Raw genomic sequence first — 21,498 nt, 5'->3', positions numbered from 1 at the left:
CATCTCAACCACCTGTTGTGGCATGATTCATCGTTGGTGACCTATCCACACCAAGGCAGGTAAATACCACCTTAGCAGACTCAACTGCTGAATGGGAGTTCAGGTAAGAAAAACTGGACAATGGCAGGGATCCAGGGTTTTTGTAAAAATATCTTAGCGTAGTCCCTGTAGGTTATTTCCATAGGACATGTATGTTACATGAAGTATAATGAATCATTTATATACTGTAATCTAGCCAACATGTTTCGGCCTTCTATGTTCCTGCAGGTCCTCTGCCTTCACCAGGGCTTTACTTAGTTAAGTCTCTCTCCAACCCTATATCACATTCATTCCATGCATCACACTAAGGAGTGCAAATACAGGTTTTTAACTGCAAAGATACTACTCACCAAATACCTTGTGAATAGCAAACAATCGTAAACTTACACAAAAGTGTAAGGTTACCTTTGTGAATCAGGCCCTACAATAATATGATAGATTTTAGTACACTAAGGCATGCCTGCCCCTTGGACGAGGATATCTGCTTAGTCTGAGAACACTCCCCAGGCGACACCGGGAACTCTATTACGGCGCCAATATGGCAGTTGTGCCGGTTCCCAGTGTATTTTCCTGGTGAGGGTGGGGGAGGCAGGTTCTGTGCTGATGACACGCGGGTGCCCCGCTGTCCCCGCCCTCTCCCATTGGCTGTGAGGCTGTTGCCCCAGAAGCAGTTAAAGTGCTTACGGGGCAAAAACGCAATGCGAATGGTCCCGGATCTCGCCGGGACCAGTTCTAGCTGGCTCGGGTGGTCGGACCCCTTTAAGAGCCTCAGCAGAGCAGCGGGAGAGCCTCTTCTTTCCCTGCCGCTCTCCAAGAGCATATCGCCCGAACAGCTAGCGGAGGACTTCAGAGCCTTCTCGGCAATTTCTTGTTTCTTTTCCTCCATTTTGCAGGTGGTGCAGTGCGATCGGCGGAAAGAAGCGGGCACGAGTTTCAGCGATTTTTACCACAAATCGAAGCCTCTGCCCCACTCGACAGGGGCACAAGGAATTTAAACCCCTGTACCCTTTTCTTCAGCACGCACATAGAAACAGGATTGGAGCCGGCATCTGGGGGACATCTGTAGCTGCAACACTCTTCGCCTTCCTTCTGCAGGACCGGGACCAGCAAGCACAGACCAGGAGCCACGCAGGGTGGAGGATATCCTCACCTGCCCCACATTCTTGAACGTATGGGAGTGGCTCTGGCTGTAGCTGTGGTTTGGGGTCCTGCCATTATAGGGAGGTAAGAGGGTGTTGGGGGAATAGTTTTTGGCATACTGATAGAGCTGTTTGGGCCCAGGGGCAATCTTGCAGGGGGCATTTAAAGATCACTTTGCTTGTATGTTTGCATTTGCACTCTGTGACTAGGGATTGGTGAAGTGTGGGTGAACACCTAAGGTTGTTGATTATACAATTGGGGCAGCAGTGGATTGGGTCAGTGCTAACATTGGGAGGTATTACTGGGGCGCATAGGCAAACAAGTGCTGGTGCTTTCCAACGTGTGGGTGAGCACCGAGAGTTGGTTGCAGGGAGCAAGTGATAATTTTAGTTACGCGATGGCGCCAAAAGCAAAAAGAGGGCAGGTTCCATCCAGGATGGAAGAGTGACTGGGGAACATGATGCGCTCCATGAGCAATCAAAATCAACCTGTAGCAGATCTAACCCGGAGGGTAGAGGGTAGATGGGCAGGAAGACACTGGGGACAGGCCCAGATGCCCTAATGTGGCACCCAGGGCAGCCTTTCCAGCAGTACCCCGGAAAACTAGCCAAAAGCGGGGAAAGGGGGGGCTGTCCCAGAGACCCCCCAGGCCAGTATTAGTACCGCTGGTAGCAACGCTGCCACGAGCCACAGAGCCGGTAGCACCAGCCATCCCAGTGCCAGTAGTCCCAGAGCCAATGGCCATACCAGTGACAATCATACTAGCCATCCCGGGTTCTGAGGCACCAGTGCCATCTGTACCTGCTATCCCAGGGCCTGCGATCCAAGTACATGGGGTCCAGATGGGTGGGGGGTGACTCCACCAAATGCTAATGAGATCCCAGTGCAGCCTTTAGTTGCAGCAGCTCCCAATGTAGCGCCAGGTCAGCAGGACATATTGGCGAACCTAGCAGCATTGCTACCATGGCTGGCAAAAGCAGGGGCGGTGATTCCATCTACACATAGTGGGGTCCTGTCAGCTGAGGGTAATGCCTAAGAGGAGGAAAGGAGCTTGGTGCCGCCACCTCAAAAAGGCAGGGAGCACCACAAATGACTCGGGACCCTCAGTGGGATGTGCACTCCAACAGAGAGCGTTTGGGTAGGCACATTGCGCAGGATGTAAAAAAGCAAATTTGGAAGGACGAATATGTAAACATGTTTTCCTTGCTGGTAGACAAAGATGAGAAGGAGGAGGCCAAGAAAGCAAGGGAATTGGCCCACCCACGGGACTGGGCCAATTGGCCGACTAGAAAAAAGGTTGATGAAATGGATAAAGGCATTTGGGAACTTCCAAGCGGTAGTGATAGAGAAATTTAAAAGGACTAAGCACAGAGTTGGTGTGTTACCAGAACAGAATTGCATGTGAACATGATGAGTATGGTGGGATGTGCTGGAAGGAATATGACAAAGCTTTTAGAAGGGCAAAGGCATCTGATCCAGCTCTCACATGGGACCAGGTTGCTGTGATTTTGTGGTTAAGACACATGAATTACCAAGGCAAGGATGCACCACAGGTGCAGTCCTTTCAGTCAGCTTCACCCCAAAGCGGGGGAGGGGCGGGCAGCAAGAAGGGAGCATGTTGGGATTTCAACAGAAAGACATGCACCAGACCCAGTGGTTCCTGTAAGTTCAAGCATGCCTGCTCATTCTGTGGCCTCTCATCACACCCAGAGTCTAAGTGTTTTAAAAAAGGCACTCGCCTATTGGCTTTATGGCCCTGATACCCTGGTTGAATAAGTATTCTTGCGCAAGCACAGCCCAGATTTTGTTTGATGGTTTTAGGGACGGTTTCTGGATCCCAGCCCCTGGTTCCTCAGCAGTCAGCGAGAGACAACATATCTGTGGCAAGAGAAAAAGTACTGTAAGAACTGCGCTTGGGGAGATTGGTAGATCCTTGTGACTCAATGCCTTTGGATAATTTTGTCTGCTCACCACTGGGGGTAGTGCCCAAAAAAGATCCAGTGGATTTCCGCCTCATCCATAATATCTGCTCCCAGGGGCTTTCCCTTGAATGAGGCCATTGATGGAGCCCTGTGCTCCATGAGATACGCATCATTGGACCAGGCGATTGCTATGCTACGATCGCTTGGCCCTGGCACTTTATTAGCAAAATCAGACATTGAATCTGCATTTCGGTTATTACCTGTGCATCCACAGGATTTCCACCTACTGGGCTTTCAGTTGGAAGGGAAGTTCTACATGGACAAGTGCATGCCAATGGGGTCTCTTGCTCATATTTTTAGAAATTCAGCTCCTTTTTGGAATGGGTTTTTAGGCAAGTCTCAGGGCACCATTGGGTATTGCACTATTTAGATGATTTCCTGTTGTTGGGTACACCACAGTCAAAAGAGTGTGACAGGGCATTGGACACATTTTGCACACTGATGGGGGGACTAGGGGTCCCCCTGGCGCAGGGTAAGACAGTCGGGCCAGCAACAAAAATTGAATTCTTGGGCATTGAACTAGATTCTATTGAGGGTGTGTCATGCTTACCATTGAGCAAGGTGACAGGTTTCTCGCTGGCATTAGCAGACTGTTTGCAAAAGGAAAAGGTCACTTTACACCAGTTACAGAAAATGGTGGGCACGCTCAACTTTGCTTTAAGAATCATCCCTATGGCCCGCCCCTTTTCCCGTTCCATTGCCCAAGCAATGTCAGGGCTAAAAGGCAAGCATCACCACACTCGGTTGTCCAGCGAGGTTGAGCAGGATATGCCAATTTGGATGGCATTTCTGCGTGACTTCAATGGTGCGGTAGTTTGGCCCAGCCCAGCCAGGTCCAGTCCAGAGCTTGGGCTGATGACAGACGCAGCAGGGAGTGAGGGGTTTGAAGCCATCCTGGGTCCCCATTGGGCGGCAGGGCATTGGCCCAAGTTGTGGGTTGACAGTGGTGTCACAAGTAACTTTTCATTTTTGGAGCTGTTTCCCATTTTAGTGGCTGTGACAATCTGGCTGCAAAAGTTCTGTGATCAGTCAGTTGTTTTCTGGTCAGACAACATGGCAGTGGTGGGGTACATCAACCTGCAGTCCGCAAAATGTAAAATGTTGCTTCGCCTGCTTAAGGAAAGTGTGCTGCACTGTATGAAGCTAAATGTGTTGTTTAGAGCTAGGCATGGCCCGGGCATTCTCAACCACGCGGCTGATACATTGTCTCGTTTCAAGATGCACGTTTTCAGGTCTCATCATCTGAAGCGGCAGACTATCCCACACCTTTTCCAGAGCATCTGTGGCAACTTGGTGCCCCAACTTACCAGACCTTGTGGCAGCTAGCTTAGCGCCCCGGACTAGGCGGGCCTATGAGGGGGCATTTACCGCATACTGGGCAGGATTGGGAAAGAACTTGTCATAATCTAGCATCCATCTTCTCATTCTTAAGGGAACTGAGAGATGGAGGGCGGTCGGTGGCTTGCGCAGAGCGCCACATGAACGCAGTGTCATTTTTTGCTAAAATTATGGGGGACCGGGATCCCACAGGCACATTCTTGGTCCAAAGGGCTCTGAAGGGTTGGCAACACCGGCAGACCACGCAGCCAGACGTTCGACACCCGATCAGCATTGATGGACTCACAACCATCATGGCGGAGTTAGAAAAAATATGTAGCTCCAGCCATGAGGTCCATTTATTCAGGTGTGCTTTTTCCCTTGCCTTCTACGGCGCTTTCAGGGTGGGAGAGCTGGTATCGCGCAACAAAAATGACTGGCGGGGGGGATGCAATTTGCCCATGTTCAAAGTCAGGCTGGTTCAATATCATTATCAATTCCCAGATCAAAAATGGTCCAGAATGGGAGGGGGGACCATGTCATCCTGCAAGGAGCGCCAGGGAGCCCATGTTGTCCAGTGGGCAACCTAGAGACCTATATGGCATGCAGGCCACAGGGCGCAGGTGGTCCCCTGTTGATCCACCAGGACAGTTCCCCCCTGACAAAGTTTCAGTTTGGAGGGTCCTTGCTCTAGCTTTGGGTGCAGCAGGCTTAGACGCCTCCAATTTTGGGACCCACTCTTTCAGGATTGGGGCAGCCAGAGAAGCCACAGCCCGGGGACTAACTGGTCAAGATGTCCAAAGAATAGGGCATTGGTCTTCGGACTGCTACAAGCGCTATGTGTGGTTGAATTTGCTGTAAGTATCATCGCTAACGTTTGCCTTGTTTCCATTTCTCTGCAGTTTCCACATCCTGTCCCGCAGGAGTGGAACTTGTCATCAATACTGTGTCAAAAGCACCCCGCCTGCTCCAGGTGCCCGCTGGGGGGCCAGGCCACAGGGAAGTCTGGATCATAGGACATTCATATATCAACAGGTTGAAGCAACTCATTTTCACAGGCAAATTCATGGACAGGGCCCGCCTGGCTGGTTGGAATGTATCTATGCATGGTCAAGGGGATTTGTGACTGGGGCAGTTCCAGAAGCTCATTGGTCCTTTGTTACTTAGGTCCCCGGTGACACCCGATGCAATAATAATACAACTGGGAGGGAATGATTTGGCCCACATGGACAGAAAGTGGGTGGTGGAGGCTCTAGTCACAGAAGTGGGAAGGTTGGCCAAGCAGTGTCTGCTAGCGACCTAAGTATGGACTCATATGATCCCGAGACTCCAATGGCCGGGGGTGGGGGGGGGGGGGGGGGTCGTCAGTTTGGGCATTGAATCATTCTGTAAAGAGGATCGATAACAGGATCGACCGACTTTTCAGGTCCCCAAAACTAAGAACATTTCGACATGGGTGCATCCGGGGAGAACATTGTTATCTACAGGACGGGGTACACCTCCCTTAAAATGGGTAATGAAATATTCTTAGAGAATATGCTAGCCTGGCTGGTAGCGGCGAGTCACAGGGCATGACCTCGGGCCATTAGGGGATAGTCGTCTACTATGCTGGCCTGTGGTGGTAAGGTCATGATTGCTAGGAAATATTTACTTCTCTTAGAAGGCATCCCACACCTGGGGGCGGGGGGGTGGGAGTGGTCCCTCATCACACTCCAGGGGGCGGTAGAGTGAAGTAGCGCTTCCGGTAGGCCGCTTGGGCCAACCCCTGCGCACGCGCATTGGGCACCAACCTGGCATAACCTCAGCCCCTGGGAGGTACGATGGAGGGGCGTGGGGGGCACCCACGGAATCTGGTGGGCACACTGGCCTCCTGCGCAAGGTCACTCCGGTAATGGGGGACCTGGTAACTAGTTGGGAACAGTCATGACCTTGCCCGTAGGCTCATCCAGGATACGCAGAAAACAAAAATATACATATAACAGTTTTAGGTTAGGTATGGCTTTGTATTAGACTCTTGTTAAGGTTAGCCATAAAAAAGTCTCTCTATTGCTAAATGTAATTGGATGGGTTTTGGGTTTTCTGCGTATATATATATATGTTAAAACATAGGTTTTTGATTATGAATATCAATAATGTGTTTAATTATTTAGTAATAAATACGGCCGGGGTTACACTACCCCTAATCCAAAGATCTGGTGTTGGATATGTTTGCTAATGCTTCATGGGGGAGGGGACAGTGTTTTACTGACCATGTCAAGGGAGGGGACTCTGCAATACCAGGCCATATTGAAAATATTTTTCTCAGAGTAGTTTATTTTCACTACGGTTTTGGGTATGAGTTAAGCCTGAATTCCAGTGGCAAGATTGACCGTTGTAAAAATGCTTTGAGATTTGGGTGTGCAAAAGGACGAGGAGGTAATTCTATGATAAAATGTAAACAGATTGTGGGAGGTTTACAACTACATTTACTCAACTTATAGTATTGTAATGTTTAAACATGCTTGGGTATATTCCAAAGAACTCCTGAGGCTACTTTATGATTTCAATAAATAGTGAAAGAAAAAATATTTTGTGGGGAAAATGTACCCTTTAAAGTTCGAAGCAGAAATGTGTACTATTAAAGAATGTTGTTCATGGGATCATATTTGTAGTGCTTTAGGATGGACTTTCCGGTCACTTGCCAAATATTCCCTTTGCTAGAACCTTTTAACCCTCACACTTTTTTTATGTCCTTTAAAATTATAAGAAAACAGCATAAACTGTCAAATAGCATGGTAATTAGGACAAAACATTCAAACTAAGTACGCATACAAAGCCCCAGGCGTGACGCGAGACGGTGACCGGGAGCCTACCCCGCACCTCACGTGGACGAGGAGATCCACCCCTGCGTGGAAGAGCCGGGGGGGGGAGAGATGAGCGAGCCGTGCGGTGCCCACCCGCATCGGCCGCGACTGGGTTGACCCAGAGAGCCGGCGCCGGACACGCAAGATAGACCACGGGGCAGGTGAAGAGCCCCGGGGTCGGAGACAGCCGAGCGGGTGCCCACCCCGCGGGAAGACTGCCGTGTCACTGGAAGAGTGACCCAGATCCGCATCTGACGGACGAAGGTGAGCCCGGAGGATAAGGGGCTGGAGCGCGAAAAGGGGGGCGAGAAAGGAAGCCAAGAAGCCCGGCGGGCACCTGCCACTGACCCGCCGAGACCCCCAGTGAATCACCAACACCCGTTCCGCCTCCCCTGCGCGGCAATGGCGCTAATCCTCCCCTGCCCCGGCCGGCGTGTGCCATAAGAAGCGGCCTCGGGAGCGGGGGAGAGCGGACCAACGCGGAGAGCAGACTCCGGCGCCAGCTTCAGCCCAGCCCCGCCCCTGCGCAGAGAAGGAAGCGTGTGCGGCTGCCGCGGCGGGGAACAGCAGCGAGCGGCCCCGTCACTGGGAAGGAGCAGTGGCATCACCGGCTGCGCGAGGAGACCGACGCGGCCGATCCGACAAGTGCCATCACCCCCCCCCCCCCCCTGCACAGCCCGTGAAGGAGAAGGGGCGGACGAAGCAGAAAGCAAGTGAGGAGCCCACCCGCAGCACCAGCGCCGACACCCCCCCCCGCAGGGCCCGAGCAACGAGGAGGCCGGCTGCGGGGGCGGGACAGATCGCAGGACAAAGGCGCATCGCGAGGGACCCAGTTAATAAGCCCCCACCCTCCCCAAGGAGATCAAAGCACAGGCAGCGGAAGGCCAGCGGCGCGGTGAAGCGCGAGGTGCCCCAGGCGGGAGCCAACCAGAACTCAGGAGAGGAGAGAGGGCTGCTGAGCCCAGAATTAAGTACAGGTGCACCGGGAGGAACAAACGCTCACCAGCAGCAGCACACATAGGGTAGATGAGGAGAAAACCGAAATGCCTTACCACTCACTTTGGCTGCATGAGTCCTGTGCTGTGAACCCAGGAGTGAGGCTCTGATCCCAGCGTCAAAGCTGCACGGAGACCCAGCTGCTAATTAGGAAAAGCCCAGAGAGTTAGAGGAAAGACTGTCGGTGCCTGGAAAAGTGCTCCCCTGCCACCCAGTGGACAATGTTGGTACTGCAGAAAAGAAGCATACAAGCCTACAGCAAGCCATAGAAAACCCAGTAGCAACAGGAGACCGGGGGATTGGTGCAGCAAAGCTGCCATGCCACGGTGGCGCCAAGCCGTCACACTGCCTGGGAGGATGAAGAGACAAGGTGCCGGAACGCGCCAGGAGTGCTGAAACTCCAAGAAGGGAAGAAGAAAGAAGACACAAGCGCGCCAAGAGGAGTGACCAGGAGCAGGTCGACGGAGCGGTGGCGCGGACCACCAGAAGCACGAAGCTGAGACAGAGCGAGAGCGCAGCGGTACCTGGTGGCCACAGGTTGTCGCTGCAATAGTAAGAAAAGGAGCAACACCAGACAAGCGAACGAAGATTCAGGAGCTCAGCACCTGGCAAGGGCGAAGACGTGCAAGAAAAGCGGACACTGCTCCAGGGACAAAGGAGGTTGAGGAGCGCGCAGAGAGTACACCCAGTGGCCCCAGTGGCGCCAAGAAGCCACCACATCAAGAAATCACACAGCGCAAGGAGCAACGCGACTCTGAGGATGGACCGCGACGGTACGAAGAGATGCATGCACCAGCACTCGACAATTCAGCAAACACAGGTAGTCGCACGCCGTGACGCACCTCGTGAAGCCGGCCACCCAGATGGTCGCGCGAAGGTTGCCGACCACACCCAGATGGTCGCGCGAAGGTTGCCGACCACACCCAGATGGTCGCGCGAAGGTTGCCGACCACACCCAGATGGTCGCGCGAAGGTTGCCGACCACACCCAGATGGTCGCGCGAAGGTTGCCGACCACACCCAGATGGTCGCGCGAAGGTTGCCGACCACACCCAGATGGTCGCGCGAAGGTTGCCGACCACACCCAGATGGTCGCGCGAAGGTTGCCGACCACCCAGATGGTCGCGCGAAGGTTGCCGACCACACCCAGATGGTCGCGCGGAGGACGAAGCCGACCAGCAAGATGGTCGCAAGGAGGAAGAAGCCGACCAGCAAGATGGTCGCAAGGAGGACGACGATGACCACCAGTTGGTCGCAAGGAGGATGCAGACCTACAAGAGGTCGGAGAGTGCACTGACCTGCCAAGAGGTCAGAGCTGAAGAGAAGAGGAAGTCCGAAGGGACGTCAGTGAAGAGAACCCCATGAGAGGTTCACAAAGAGGACCAGGAGGAGAATGACAAGAGGTCCAGCAACATCAACATCACTCGAAATCAGAAGCAACTACGAGACAGAAGGTCGCGACGACCGGTCCAGTCACAGAGCGAAAAGAAGACAGTGTCCTAGTGGCGGGACAAGACCAGAGGGAAACGCGTAGAGTGCACGCTACACGAGGAAGCCTGGTAAGGACGAGCAAAAGGCAGGAAGACTGGATCACGTCGCGAAGAGGAAAGGAGAAGAGCACAGAGGTGTGCGCAACAGAGCAACACGCACACACCAGAAGGAGAACACCCGAAGAGGAAAGGAGAAGAGCACAGAGGTGTGCGCAACAGAGCAACACGCACACACCAGAAGGAGAACACCCGAAGAGGAAAGGAGAAGAGCACAGAGGCGTGCGTGACAGGTCAACACACACACACCAGAAGGAGTACCCGAAGAGGGAAGTGCGAAGGTGCAGGGACACCCAGACGCAGTACCTGGAACACAACATCAGCACCACTAGGAGTATATGTCGATGCGCTAACCCGAAGGTCACCCGGGAATGACAGAGACGAGCAGGCCGGTCCGTTGGTAACAACCACCTCTGGGACGTCACGGAAACAGGACCGTGGACATCCAAGGGGCAGAGGCCTCAGGGACACCGGTGGCAGCGGATCTCAAGACGAGAGATGGACTGTTGAAGCTGGCTCTGGAGATCCCAGGAGAACAGAGGCAGAGCGCGAAGGACCAAGTGCCAACAGCACCCTTTTAGGTGGAACTTCGGACACGGAAAAAGGACCCGTAGCGACTCCTCCAACGCGATTGGAGCGACCAGGCGCGGTCAACCGGTCCAGTGGAAGCCTGGCAACAAAAGGGCCTCCGGGTCGTCCAGTGAGAGGGGACACCCACGAGAGAGGGGTATCCGTGAGAGGGATATCCTGCAACGGTGAGTCCTATACGAAGACAACTACTAGTGGGAGGAAACACCTCTACCAGGGCATACAGCAGAAAGTTGAATAACACTGGTCCACCATCATTTCACCCACACTTCCACCGTTGGCGGTACAAGAAAGAGACTGTGAGGCGCACTTCCACGGTGTAAGTCCAAAAGAACACATCCGTAGAGCACTCGGGCATCGTGCCAAGGAGACGGAGTGGTCCCGGCTGTCAGAACACCCTCGCCGGCAGTTGACCATCAGCAAAAAGACTACGTGGAAGTCCTGATCACCAACTTCTGTTTTATTTGTAATTTGTGTTTACTCCCACAGGTTCGGACTTCATTTTGGTTGAACTTTCATTAAAGTTTGGGAGGGATGTAGTATCCGGCTGGATACAGTCTAGTGTTCCACTTTACTGTAACCCACACTGAACACCCACCCACCACAGGCGTCACGAGTCAGGTGACCCTGTCAATAAAAGGGGCCGAGCGCACGTGCTCGTGGCCAGTTGATTGCACCAGTAATCCTGTGTCTGTGTCCATCCGTTATCTGCATGCGGGCCTGAGGGCCCAATCACCACATCTACGAACCACAAATATGCTGGCAAATGGCAGAGTTCACCAGGCTAACGAGGCTGCTCTGACTTTAATTAGCATGACGTGCCAGCCTCCGCCTCCAACTGCAGCTGCCGATTCATCGCTGTGTTACAATTATCCCATTCCCCTGGCTCTGAATACGTGTCTATTAATAACCGCACTAGCTCAGCGGCTTACCTTATGTATAGCTTTCCTTCTTAAAAACCGTTTCAACAAGCCATGAATCGGCTCGCCGTCCCACCTCAGCTGAACCCACCGGAAGTGTTGCTGCACCAGTAAATCGGACCCGTGCAGCCGTGACTTGGCGATGGTTCCCATCAGGTAGCAGTTCTCGTGGAAGTAAAACGCGTCCGAAGATCCGTTTGCTGAAAACAGGCCGAAGGAACAAGCAATGAGGTCCCCACACTTGTAGCATCGGGAAAACATTTAATTAACATGTACCTGTGCACACGAGGACCGCAAAGTACTGCATGCCAGAGAAAGGAACGCAAATATTTCTATTCCCCAAATACTTTGACGCAAACATATTTAACTCGACAAGAAACTTTACTTACATCCCATTCTCATGTAGAAAGTGTTACTCAGTTTTTTTTACGTGCGTATTGTGTTTTTATTAAATGCAAAAAACGATGGGGTGTGCAAAATCGGGCACGTTTTTATTTGACACATTGACGATATGAGTGACATTTTAGTATATAGCATAAAAAAGTCAAACACAATACCAGCATAAGACTAGTTTGAGCGAAAAAAAAAGTATCTTCAAGATAAAGTTTCTGCCCAAATAATTCGCCAAGAAGCAAAACTTGCGCAAATTGAATATTTCATGAATTTTCTTTAAACGCTTAAACATTTCACCCAGGCCTAGTACAATCTAAGCAATGCAAAATAGGGTCGAAAAAGCGAACCGATGCACTCCCATTAAATGTCTGCAAAACGTCTTGGTCCCTCTTATCCAATTAAAGAAACTTAATGCAGCAAAAGCATAAGTGCAAGCGTTTTGCAAGCTGCATACTGCAACTCATAAACAACCACCTGTCTTCAGTTTCAAGACCACTTATGCTCTAACAAGCTTTGCTCCAAGTATTATATATAAACCTATATAAAACTACCCCAGCACGTCTTTTTCATTTGTCATTTTTCAAGATAAGATCTTAACTTATATAGTAGTCAGGGCCGACTTAAGGGCAGTGCGACAAGTACGGCAGCACTGTGTGCTGACTTCAAGTGGGGGTGGGGGGGGGCTATGTCTAGCGATAACGTATGATTGGAGTGATGAGGGGCACTTTTGCCCGGTGGTAGTGAGAGAATCAGAGGCGGCGGTCATGGGGTGTGGGGGCACCAAAAACTATTGTCGCACTGGGCGCCACCGACTGACAGTAATAGTTATTACTAGGGGTGTATGGAAAAATTACGTGAAATTCAGAACCGGAATTTGAGACTATATCTTAACACAAAATACGTCCATGCATCCAAAATGGACACGAGTACGAATTTAATGCTAAAAATAGTGCAAAACCCACAAGCACAGCAAACAGGAGCTACTCATGTTTTGGTAGTTTGTTAAATTTTGGAGCACATGGCTTACATCTAATCAATGTTGTATAAAAGAGCCAATTCGGGAATTTCAGGTAAAAAGTGTACCACAAAATTACTGAAATTGTGTGAGATTACATTTGCATAGCAGAAATTTCACCGGGCCCAATTATTACTTGCATGGTGTATATATTCCATTGTAGCTTTAATTGTTTGTACTACAACTGCTTTTAATAGTTTTGTAATAACACTAACTCTCGACTTCCATAAAAGGGTACAGAAATAAACCAGTAAACCAGTTACAGATGTTTTCATAAAAGGGTAAAGAAATAAACCAGGGACAGAAGTTTATAATAATCACACAATAAAAAAAACATATATGGTGTAGCGGTACCAGCTTCTAGAAGGTATGTAATAGCTTCAGTTTGCAGAGAATGGCTGTATACACTCAATCTGTACGGTCAATGAAATGTCCCAAAACTGGTGATGTCACTTACGTGGACGGGGGATGGTGTGTTTGTACCATAGTGTATCTGTGTTACAATATATGTGTGTGAACCTCCATATGTGTATGGTCTTTAATAGCGTCCTGCAGGGCCAGTCATCCTCCTTTCCCCTCTAAGTGGACAGGCAGATTATGACTGTCGACAGACCTTCAGTATCACCAGCAAGAAACTCAGACTTCCAGTGATTATCCCCTCACGTCTGGGAGACTGGTTGTCATGCAGACACAATCCCTGGTCACACAGCAGTCCTTTGAGTATCCTGCGAAGCATATCACTCCTTGGTCAAGAAGAACTTGGAAATAGAACAAAGTGGATTGGTTTGGATCCCACTATACTCATTTTCCAGATGAGGGATTTGGATCCACTGTACAAAGTGGCAGAACCAGTTTGGGTTTCAAATACCATTTTCAGGTTGCTTCTCAGACACAGCCTTTTGTAAGATTATAACTCACACAGCAGGCAGCAGCGACGCTGGCACGAAGCTGGAGTATTGAAAATAAGGGCACACTGAAGTGTGAAATCTCTGCACCTGGCTGTCATCCATCAGCCTTTCTGAAGGAGTAATCACTGACAAATAAAAGGGCAGGCCTGCTAAAAATTCTCTCACATTACACAGTAGAAAATGAAGTCTCACTAGCATTCACCAAATGGAATGATCAGAAAGAACTAAGCAGCAGTCTTTTGCTAATGAGGATCTCATTGAATTGAGTGTAGCTCATTCTCCAGCCTCCCTCACTTCAGTGTATTGATATCAACCCTCTTGCCACAGGAATGTACTCAATACACTTCCACTGTCCACAGGGACTGTATCCACCTTCATCTTGTACCAGGGTAGCCTAGGGGCCATCCAAAATGTATGCCACTGGTCCAAACACTTAGACCAGATACAGAATCCTACCACCACACATGCTGAACATTGACCGCACTTCCGTGCACTCAATTCACACATGGAGTGTCACTTCGAGGGTCTGGGTTTCACATAAATGCAGATCTTTATATGACTGTGCTCTATTTTGACACAGGAAAAAGTGTATGGTTATATCACTGATTTACACAAACTCAGTATGTTGACAACACTTTTTGACTAATCTAGGGCACGGACAGTAGTCCTATACCTGCTATGAGGGCATGCTTGATGTGCATCCTGGTCACCAAAAGTCTTCTGGACCTCTCAGAGCCAGGGGCAGGTCTAGTCCTATGCATATATGCTAGATTAGCATGATAGCAGGGCCAAGCACAAAGTCAGAATATACATTTTATATGCATTCTGGCACTCAGGTAAAGGGTACACACTTATTTACTATTCCCATTGCAACACAAGTATCAGGTCAAAGGCACAAGTGCACTGCTTGACCAATCAGTGCACTAAAAAAAGAAGAGTTTCCACCTACTGTTGAGCTCATCCAACCGATCATAGTATCTGAGCTTTACGGAGAGCATTTTGCCACTTGGCCTACAGAACTTGGAGTATTTCACCCTGAAAATAAATCTCTATATGATGGGACATCAATCAACCCTTGACCAGAGTGAGTTGTGCGGGACCTGTATGATGTGTATATTTTATACCATTCAGTACACTAGCCCTTCCATGTAGAGGGCCATGAAGACCAATGTAAGAGTGCAGTACTTCACATGTTTGGTGACAGAGAGCCAGTCTAGTCTGCGCACTGTTGGAGTGACGCGATATTGCTGATTAAAGCTGCTACCAAATCAGGCTGCAAAAATTGGAATTCTCTGAAATGGATTTAAGATTTTCTTGGGAGTGCTTACAAACAAGATACTGCGGTGATTTTGCTTAGATCCTATTATAGAATTGGGTATAGTTGCTCTTCATTCTTTGGCAAATATGACCCTTGCATTGACAGTCGACAAACATGATGGCCACATTTCTTAGATGCATAGTTCATATTTGACACCCTCAACAGCCAACTTTTATGAATTTCACTCAATGTTTTTATGGTGGGAAGAGAGCTCACCAGAAACAATTCAGTTTTAGTGGCTTTGAGCGAGGGACAGCTTTCTCACATGGCCAGTATCTGCTTCGTCAAGGTATATAAGGCTTTTGAATCTGGAGGTAGCAACTGGGTGTTACCAGTGTAGATGTGATAGCCTACACCAGGTTTCTAATAAGTTATGTAGATAGCTTCATATAGTAATTAAAATGTGTGGCACTGCATATGCAGATTCCACCACACAATGTGATATGTTCGGCCGGAAAGTGGTGATTTGAACTACTCAAAAGTTGCAAAAGACAGCCCAGCTATTAAATGCAACTGGATAAATAGAATACTAGGGTCTCCGGCACCAAATGAGGCTGCCTGGGGAATGCTGTTCTCATTAGCTACGAGTTATAACAACCTCTGTATCATATCCATTATTACAATTTCTATACGGCAGTGATCCCTAAAACTTGATTGCGAATTTCCCAACATATTGTTAGACTCTGGGTACAGAGTTAACCATTTGTATTCATCTTTTAAAAGAATTAGTGAAGTGAGAAAATCGCAGTTTAGGTCTAACAACAACCTTGGAATCCAAAAGAGCAGAATCTTACTAGGAAGCTAGCTTCCTGGTATAGTACCTTATATGGGTCCTTAATGGGGTACCTGTATGGTTTAGGGAGCAAAGTGACAGCAAAAACATGTATGATCTTGGAGTATTTACCCAGCCCCCTCCTAGCCTTGGGAGCAGGTCATACTCCGTTTTGTAAGTGGAATTGCACCTTTAAGCACCAATTAAAATGAAGGAGGGGCTGGGCGTGGCTACGGCACCAGAGGAAATGGCTGCTGTTCCGAGGAGCTCCGTGGGACCGTAATGTGACGGGAGCTCTCCAGGTTCTCCTAATGGTCTCCTGGTCCTCAAGCCGAAGTTTGACAGCGGAATGCATGCGGATTAGAACGCAACCTCCGCTGCAACTGGGGTGAGAAGTTTCACGATGCTGTTTTGTCTTTTTGCTGCCCGCGGACTGGGGCTGAGTAGCGGCTGCCATTTTGTTGCAGTGGCCGATACCCCATCATACCGCTTGTCTCGGGCCTCACTCAGGGACTTAATTCAATACATCTCCCTCAGTTCTTACAGCTTGGAACTTCTTAAATACAGCTGGGCTAAGAAGCTTATTGTCCCTTAGCCTTTTCCTGTTTGAGGATCCTGTTTGAGATGCTCCTGCCTTTTTGTGGTATCTATTGATTTATATTTATGCTGCATATCTCCTGCCTTACGCTGTTGTTTTCAAAGGGCACATTTTTCAATTGTTTGGCAATCTGTAGCAAGACTTTTGTTCTTAACTGAGAGAAGACAGAACATGTTTTGCTGTTTCATGAATTGCAGCTGAGGTGACTGCCATTTTGTCTGCCTTTTTCAAATGTTCATGCTTCATTGTCTTTCTCCTGCTTTATACTGCAGTTGCAACAACATTTCTTCTTCAAAATGATCTGACTTTTCCCTCATTTTCTCTAGCACTTGGACTCCTTCTCAAAGTATACTAATGTTTGGTTGTCACTTGTGGGAGTGTCAACTTTTTCTTCAACTTACGCGTCCTTGACCACCATTTTAGTGTCTACACTTTGGAGCTTGTTTTACTATTTATTGTTCCTCTCTTTCTCAAATGGCAATGTCTCGCAATAACCATAATAAGACTCACCAAAATAATATAACAGGCATGTCATTGGGGGATCCTAACCCTTTTAGTGTTTTACAAGATACCATGGATGACGCTTCAGGTGACGCCTCTGCAACAAAGAGCACTTCCTCTCTTACCTCACGCTCAAGCTCTAAAAATTCTTCCAAATTACCCACTACTTCTGCCTCTACTCCAGGAAAACGAATGAAAACTAATCCTCCTTCTCCCTCTAGTAATCCCTCTTTCATCTCCATGGAGTTGCTGCTGGAAGAAATTCGTTCACTTAAGCCCTATATGACAGAAACAAATTCTCGTCTTCAAAATCTCGAAGATAACTGATCACACACTGAACAAAAAGTAGAAAACCTTGAGAAACAAGTAGCTTCTGTTCACACAGAGAAATTCAAACTCTCAAACAACTAGTTGAAAATTTAGAAAACCGAAATAGACGCAACAACCTACGCATTTATGGACTTGCGGAGAACCTTGAAGGATCTAATCCCATATCCTTCTTTCAATCATTTTTGCCTACACTTCTTGGACTCCCAAGCTCTCCATCCTTGAATATTCAACGAGCTCATCGCCTAGGTTCAATTTCTCGTTCTACTCCCTCCTCTTCCTCTTCAACAAAACCTAGGGGAGTTATTTTGTACTTTTTAGAATACACAGATTTGCTTAAAGTTCTTCAAGCTGCCAAACAGAAAGGAAAGATTACTTGGAATGGCTCGATTCTTTTCTTTACGCAAGAATATGCCAAAGCTACTGCAGACCGTCGGAAGAAATTTCTGGAGATGAGACCTGCCCTTCGTGCTCTGAATGCTCGTTATGGCTTGTTCCACCCCTGCCTTTTGACTTATAACAACAGAACAACAAACTATGAAGATCCAGTGCTGCTTCAACAATTCATAAACTCCTGCAGAGTTGACTCTATGGACATCCCACGTTCTTAATTGTTTTGAATTTTCACGCAATCCTATGTCATTGTTTCTGTTATACGCTTCCCCTTGTTGTAGTCTACTCGTTGTGCACCCGCTCTTAATACTTTTCTCTTTTTGGTTTCTTTTAGATGCGGTTTTGTGACCCTTAGATTTTATGTTATCTTCTCATATACCTGGAGATCATTTTTCCCCTTGCTGCATCCTCATGGAGTCTTCTGTTCGGTGTGCTACCTTCCTCATGTGGTTCCACCACCCCCACTCTCATTGTGTTTTTGTGGTATGTCTTTTTGACTTCTTTTTCTATTATCAAATATTGGATTTGTATTGTATTTTTGTTCCGTGTTTTGCTCTCACTCAGTTCTCTCCTTTCCCTTTCACTATCCCTTGTACTCCCTTTTCCTTTTATTTTTATATTCTCGAGCTTCGGATCGGCTTTCTCTTTCTTTTTCGCATTTTACCTTTTCTTTTCTCCTTCCTTTCCTTATCATAATTTGCTTATCCCTCAAATTTTCCGATTTCTCTCGCATTACTTTTCTCCCATTTTTTCATACCTGATTTTGCTCTTTTATCCTTATTCACCTATTTCCTTTCTCTTCTTTCATAGAGAGGTTCTTCAATGTTTTGCTTATAAAAAAATTGTGCATGTAAATTCTATTAGTTACATTTAAAGTTACTACATGGAATGTTAAAGGAGTAAACAACCCTATAAAATGACAGAGGGTATTATCCCATTTAGCTAAGCTAAAAACAGATATTGCTTTGATTCAAGAAACCCATTTGTCTGAAACTGAAGCATCCAAGCTAAAGAGATGTTGGGTAGGCCATGTTTTTTCCTCCCCTGCTATGGTAAAAGGAATGGAGTCTCAATTCTTTGTCATAAGACATTTCAGATATCAGTTCTTGATCAAGAATCAGACTCTGAAGGACGTTGGGTAATTGTTAAACTTATCATTAATCAAATACCTATTGTATTTTTTAACGTTTATGCACCAGTCGCTGTTAATAATGTTTTTTTGGTCCCACATTTCAGATAAGCTCCTTCTTTTTGACTATGACTATATTGTTTTTGGCAGAGATTGTAATCAAGTTCTAGACCCCTTATTAGATAGACATTCCCCAGTCAAATTTTTTAACTCTAAGATGCACGCACAATCCACTTCCACCATAAATTGCAAATCTCTAGTTGATATTTGGCGGCTTTGTAATCCAGAACTTCGAGAATATACTTTTTATTCCCCCCCATCACTCACAATCCCAAATTGATTATCTCTTTCTTAGTAAATCCCTCTCCCAACAGGTTCTACACTCTGAAATTGGTTCCATTTTAATATCTGATCATGCCCCAGTTTCTGTTGATTTTGATTTGCTCCCCTTTAACCCTCATGCTGGTAGATGGCGTTTTAATAATGCTTTGTTGTCTGATCCTAATTTATCAAGTCAATTCAATTCCTTTGCTTCCGAGTTCTTTTCTCTCAACTCTACCCCGGAGTCCTCTCCTGTAATGGTGTGGGACTCCTTTAAAGCCACAGCTAGAGGGTTCATAATGAACTTTGTTTCTCAAAAGAAGAAGTCTTTCGAAGCCCAATCTGCCCAGCTATTACGTAAGATTAAAGACCTTGAATATATTTACTATCACTCAAACACTGAATCATCTTTAAAGAATCTTATCGATGCAAAAATCAAATTCAACAAAATATCCACTGAAGCTGCATCATCCTATCTCTTAAAATGTAGCTCTTGTTATTATGGAGGTCAAAATAAAATGGGGAAACTCTTAGCTAATTATTTAAAAATCAGACGTGATCGCACCAGAATAGAGTTCATACGAACTAGTGCCGGTAACTTAGTTTTGAAAGATAGTGATATTCTAAATGAGTTTGTCTCTTTTTACAAAAATCTATATACCCCCGAGAAAGAACCGTCTTCTAACGACATTTTGTCTTACTTTCAATCTATTACACCTCCTCTGTCTCAACTTATTGACTTTAACTCCCTAGATACTGATATTACTTTACCAGAAATTACCCATGCTGTTTCGATTTTAAAAAGAGGTAAAGCTCCTGGACCGGATGGTTTTACTATTGAATTCTATGCTCATTTTGCCAATCTTCTTCTGCTGCTTTTTAATTCCTTTATTAACACCAGTTTTTCCTCTGGTACATTTCAAGAAGCCAGGATATGTTTAATTCCTAAAGACAATAAAGATCCATCTTTAAGTAAAAATTACCGTCCAATTTCTCTAGTTAATTTAGACTATAAATTATTCGTAAAATTTTCACCCTCTGTATGGATCCCATTTTACCAAATCTTATTGGCCCTGAACAGGCTGCTTTCGTGAAGGGTTGTCTATCCTCTGACAACTCAAGAGTATTCTTTAACATTCTTCCCATGATTCTCCTATCGCAGCTATAGCTTTGGACGCAGAAATAGCTTTTGATATAATAGGATGGGATTTCATGTTTCAAGCTTTAAAATGGATAGGCTTTGCCCCAAAGTTCATCTCCCTCATTTCTTTACTATACTCAGGTCCTAAGGCCTCTATTTTTGTTAACGGTAAAACTTCTGATTATTTCTCTCTCTTTAGAGGAGTAAGACAGGGATGTCCACTGTCACCTCTTCTGTTTATAGTAGCATTGGAACCTTTTTTAACCAAAATTAGACAAGACACCCAATTTACTGGTTTTCAATTAGGCAACTCTCATGTCAAAATGTCTGTTTATGCTGATGACATTCTCTTATATTGTTCGAATCCTGCCACGTCTTGACCCTCCTTTCTCACTCAAGTGCCTTTTCTCAAGTATCCGGATACCGCCTTAACTTAAGATAAATGTGAAATCCTTCCACTCAATATGACTTGTCAAACATGATTTTGCTCTTACCGGTTTCTCTTGGAAACCGTCTAAAATTAAGTATTTAGGATTATGGTTTGCTTCTAATATCTCTGAGACTTTGAAACTAAATTTTGACCAAATCATTAAGACCCTATCCGATAACATTGAACGTTGGCACCCATTATTTCTTTCTTGGTGGGGACGACTAGACTCCATCAAAATGATGCTTTCTCCCTTAATTCTATATGTCCTCTCTATGACCCCTATACATATTCCGGGATTGTATTTAAAAAAGATCGATTCTCTGCTAATGAAATTCCTTTGGAAGAATAAATCGCCTCGCATAGCTTTATCCTCTCTGAAAGCAGACAAATTATCTGGTGACCTTAAATTTCCGGATTTTAAATATTACCATTATGCTTTTTCTCTAAAGCAATCTTCGCGTTGGCTCTCTTCGGACCATGGTGTTTATCATCCTGTTTGGATTTCTCTGGAAAAAACTATTCTAGCTCCTTTTGAATTGACTGAGTCTCTCGCTTTCACTAATATTACAGCATCTTCACGTTCCCCAGTTATTTCTCACACACGTAAAATTCTTAACCCTCTTTTGCCCTCTTCCTACCCTTCTCTTTCTATATTAGATCAACAGCCTATTTGGCATAATAAATTACTACGTGTAAAAAAAAAAAACATACCATTTATTGGAAGTCCTGGAGATCCAAAGGGCTCCTCTGGATCTCGCAACTACTTTCTAACGATACCCCTTTGTCCTTCTCAGTGCTTCAAGAGAAATTCTCTTTACCATCATCTGCTAGAGCACAACACAGTCTTCTACTTTCTTCTCTCACCCAATATCTTCTTTCTT

General features: G+C 46.9%; 1 protein-coding gene across 2 annotated transcripts in view; it reads right to left on the bottom strand.

Annotated features, from left to right (window-relative positions):
* Positions 1-21,498, bottom strand: part of CTTNBP2 (cortactin binding protein 2) — a 636,925-nt gene that overhangs the window by 133,953 nt on the left and 481,474 nt on the right. For both annotated transcript variants that reach the window (XM_085653125.1, XM_085653124.1), the window contains exon 16: positions 11,384-11,571. In XM_085653125.1, coding sequence (XP_085509251.1) covers positions 11,384-11,571 — 188 coding nt within the window. The remainder of the gene's footprint in view (positions 1-11,383; positions 11,572-21,498) is intronic.

This window comes from Triturus cristatus, chromosome 4_1 (genome assembly GCF_964204655.1).
Source record: "Triturus cristatus chromosome 4_1, aTriCri1.1, whole genome shotgun sequence".
In the NCBI taxonomy this organism is placed as follows: domain Eukaryota; kingdom Metazoa; phylum Chordata; class Amphibia; order Caudata; family Salamandridae; genus Triturus; species Triturus cristatus.
The sequence above is the reverse complement of the archived record's forward strand: the minus strand, read 5'-3'. Positions and strand labels throughout refer to the sequence as shown.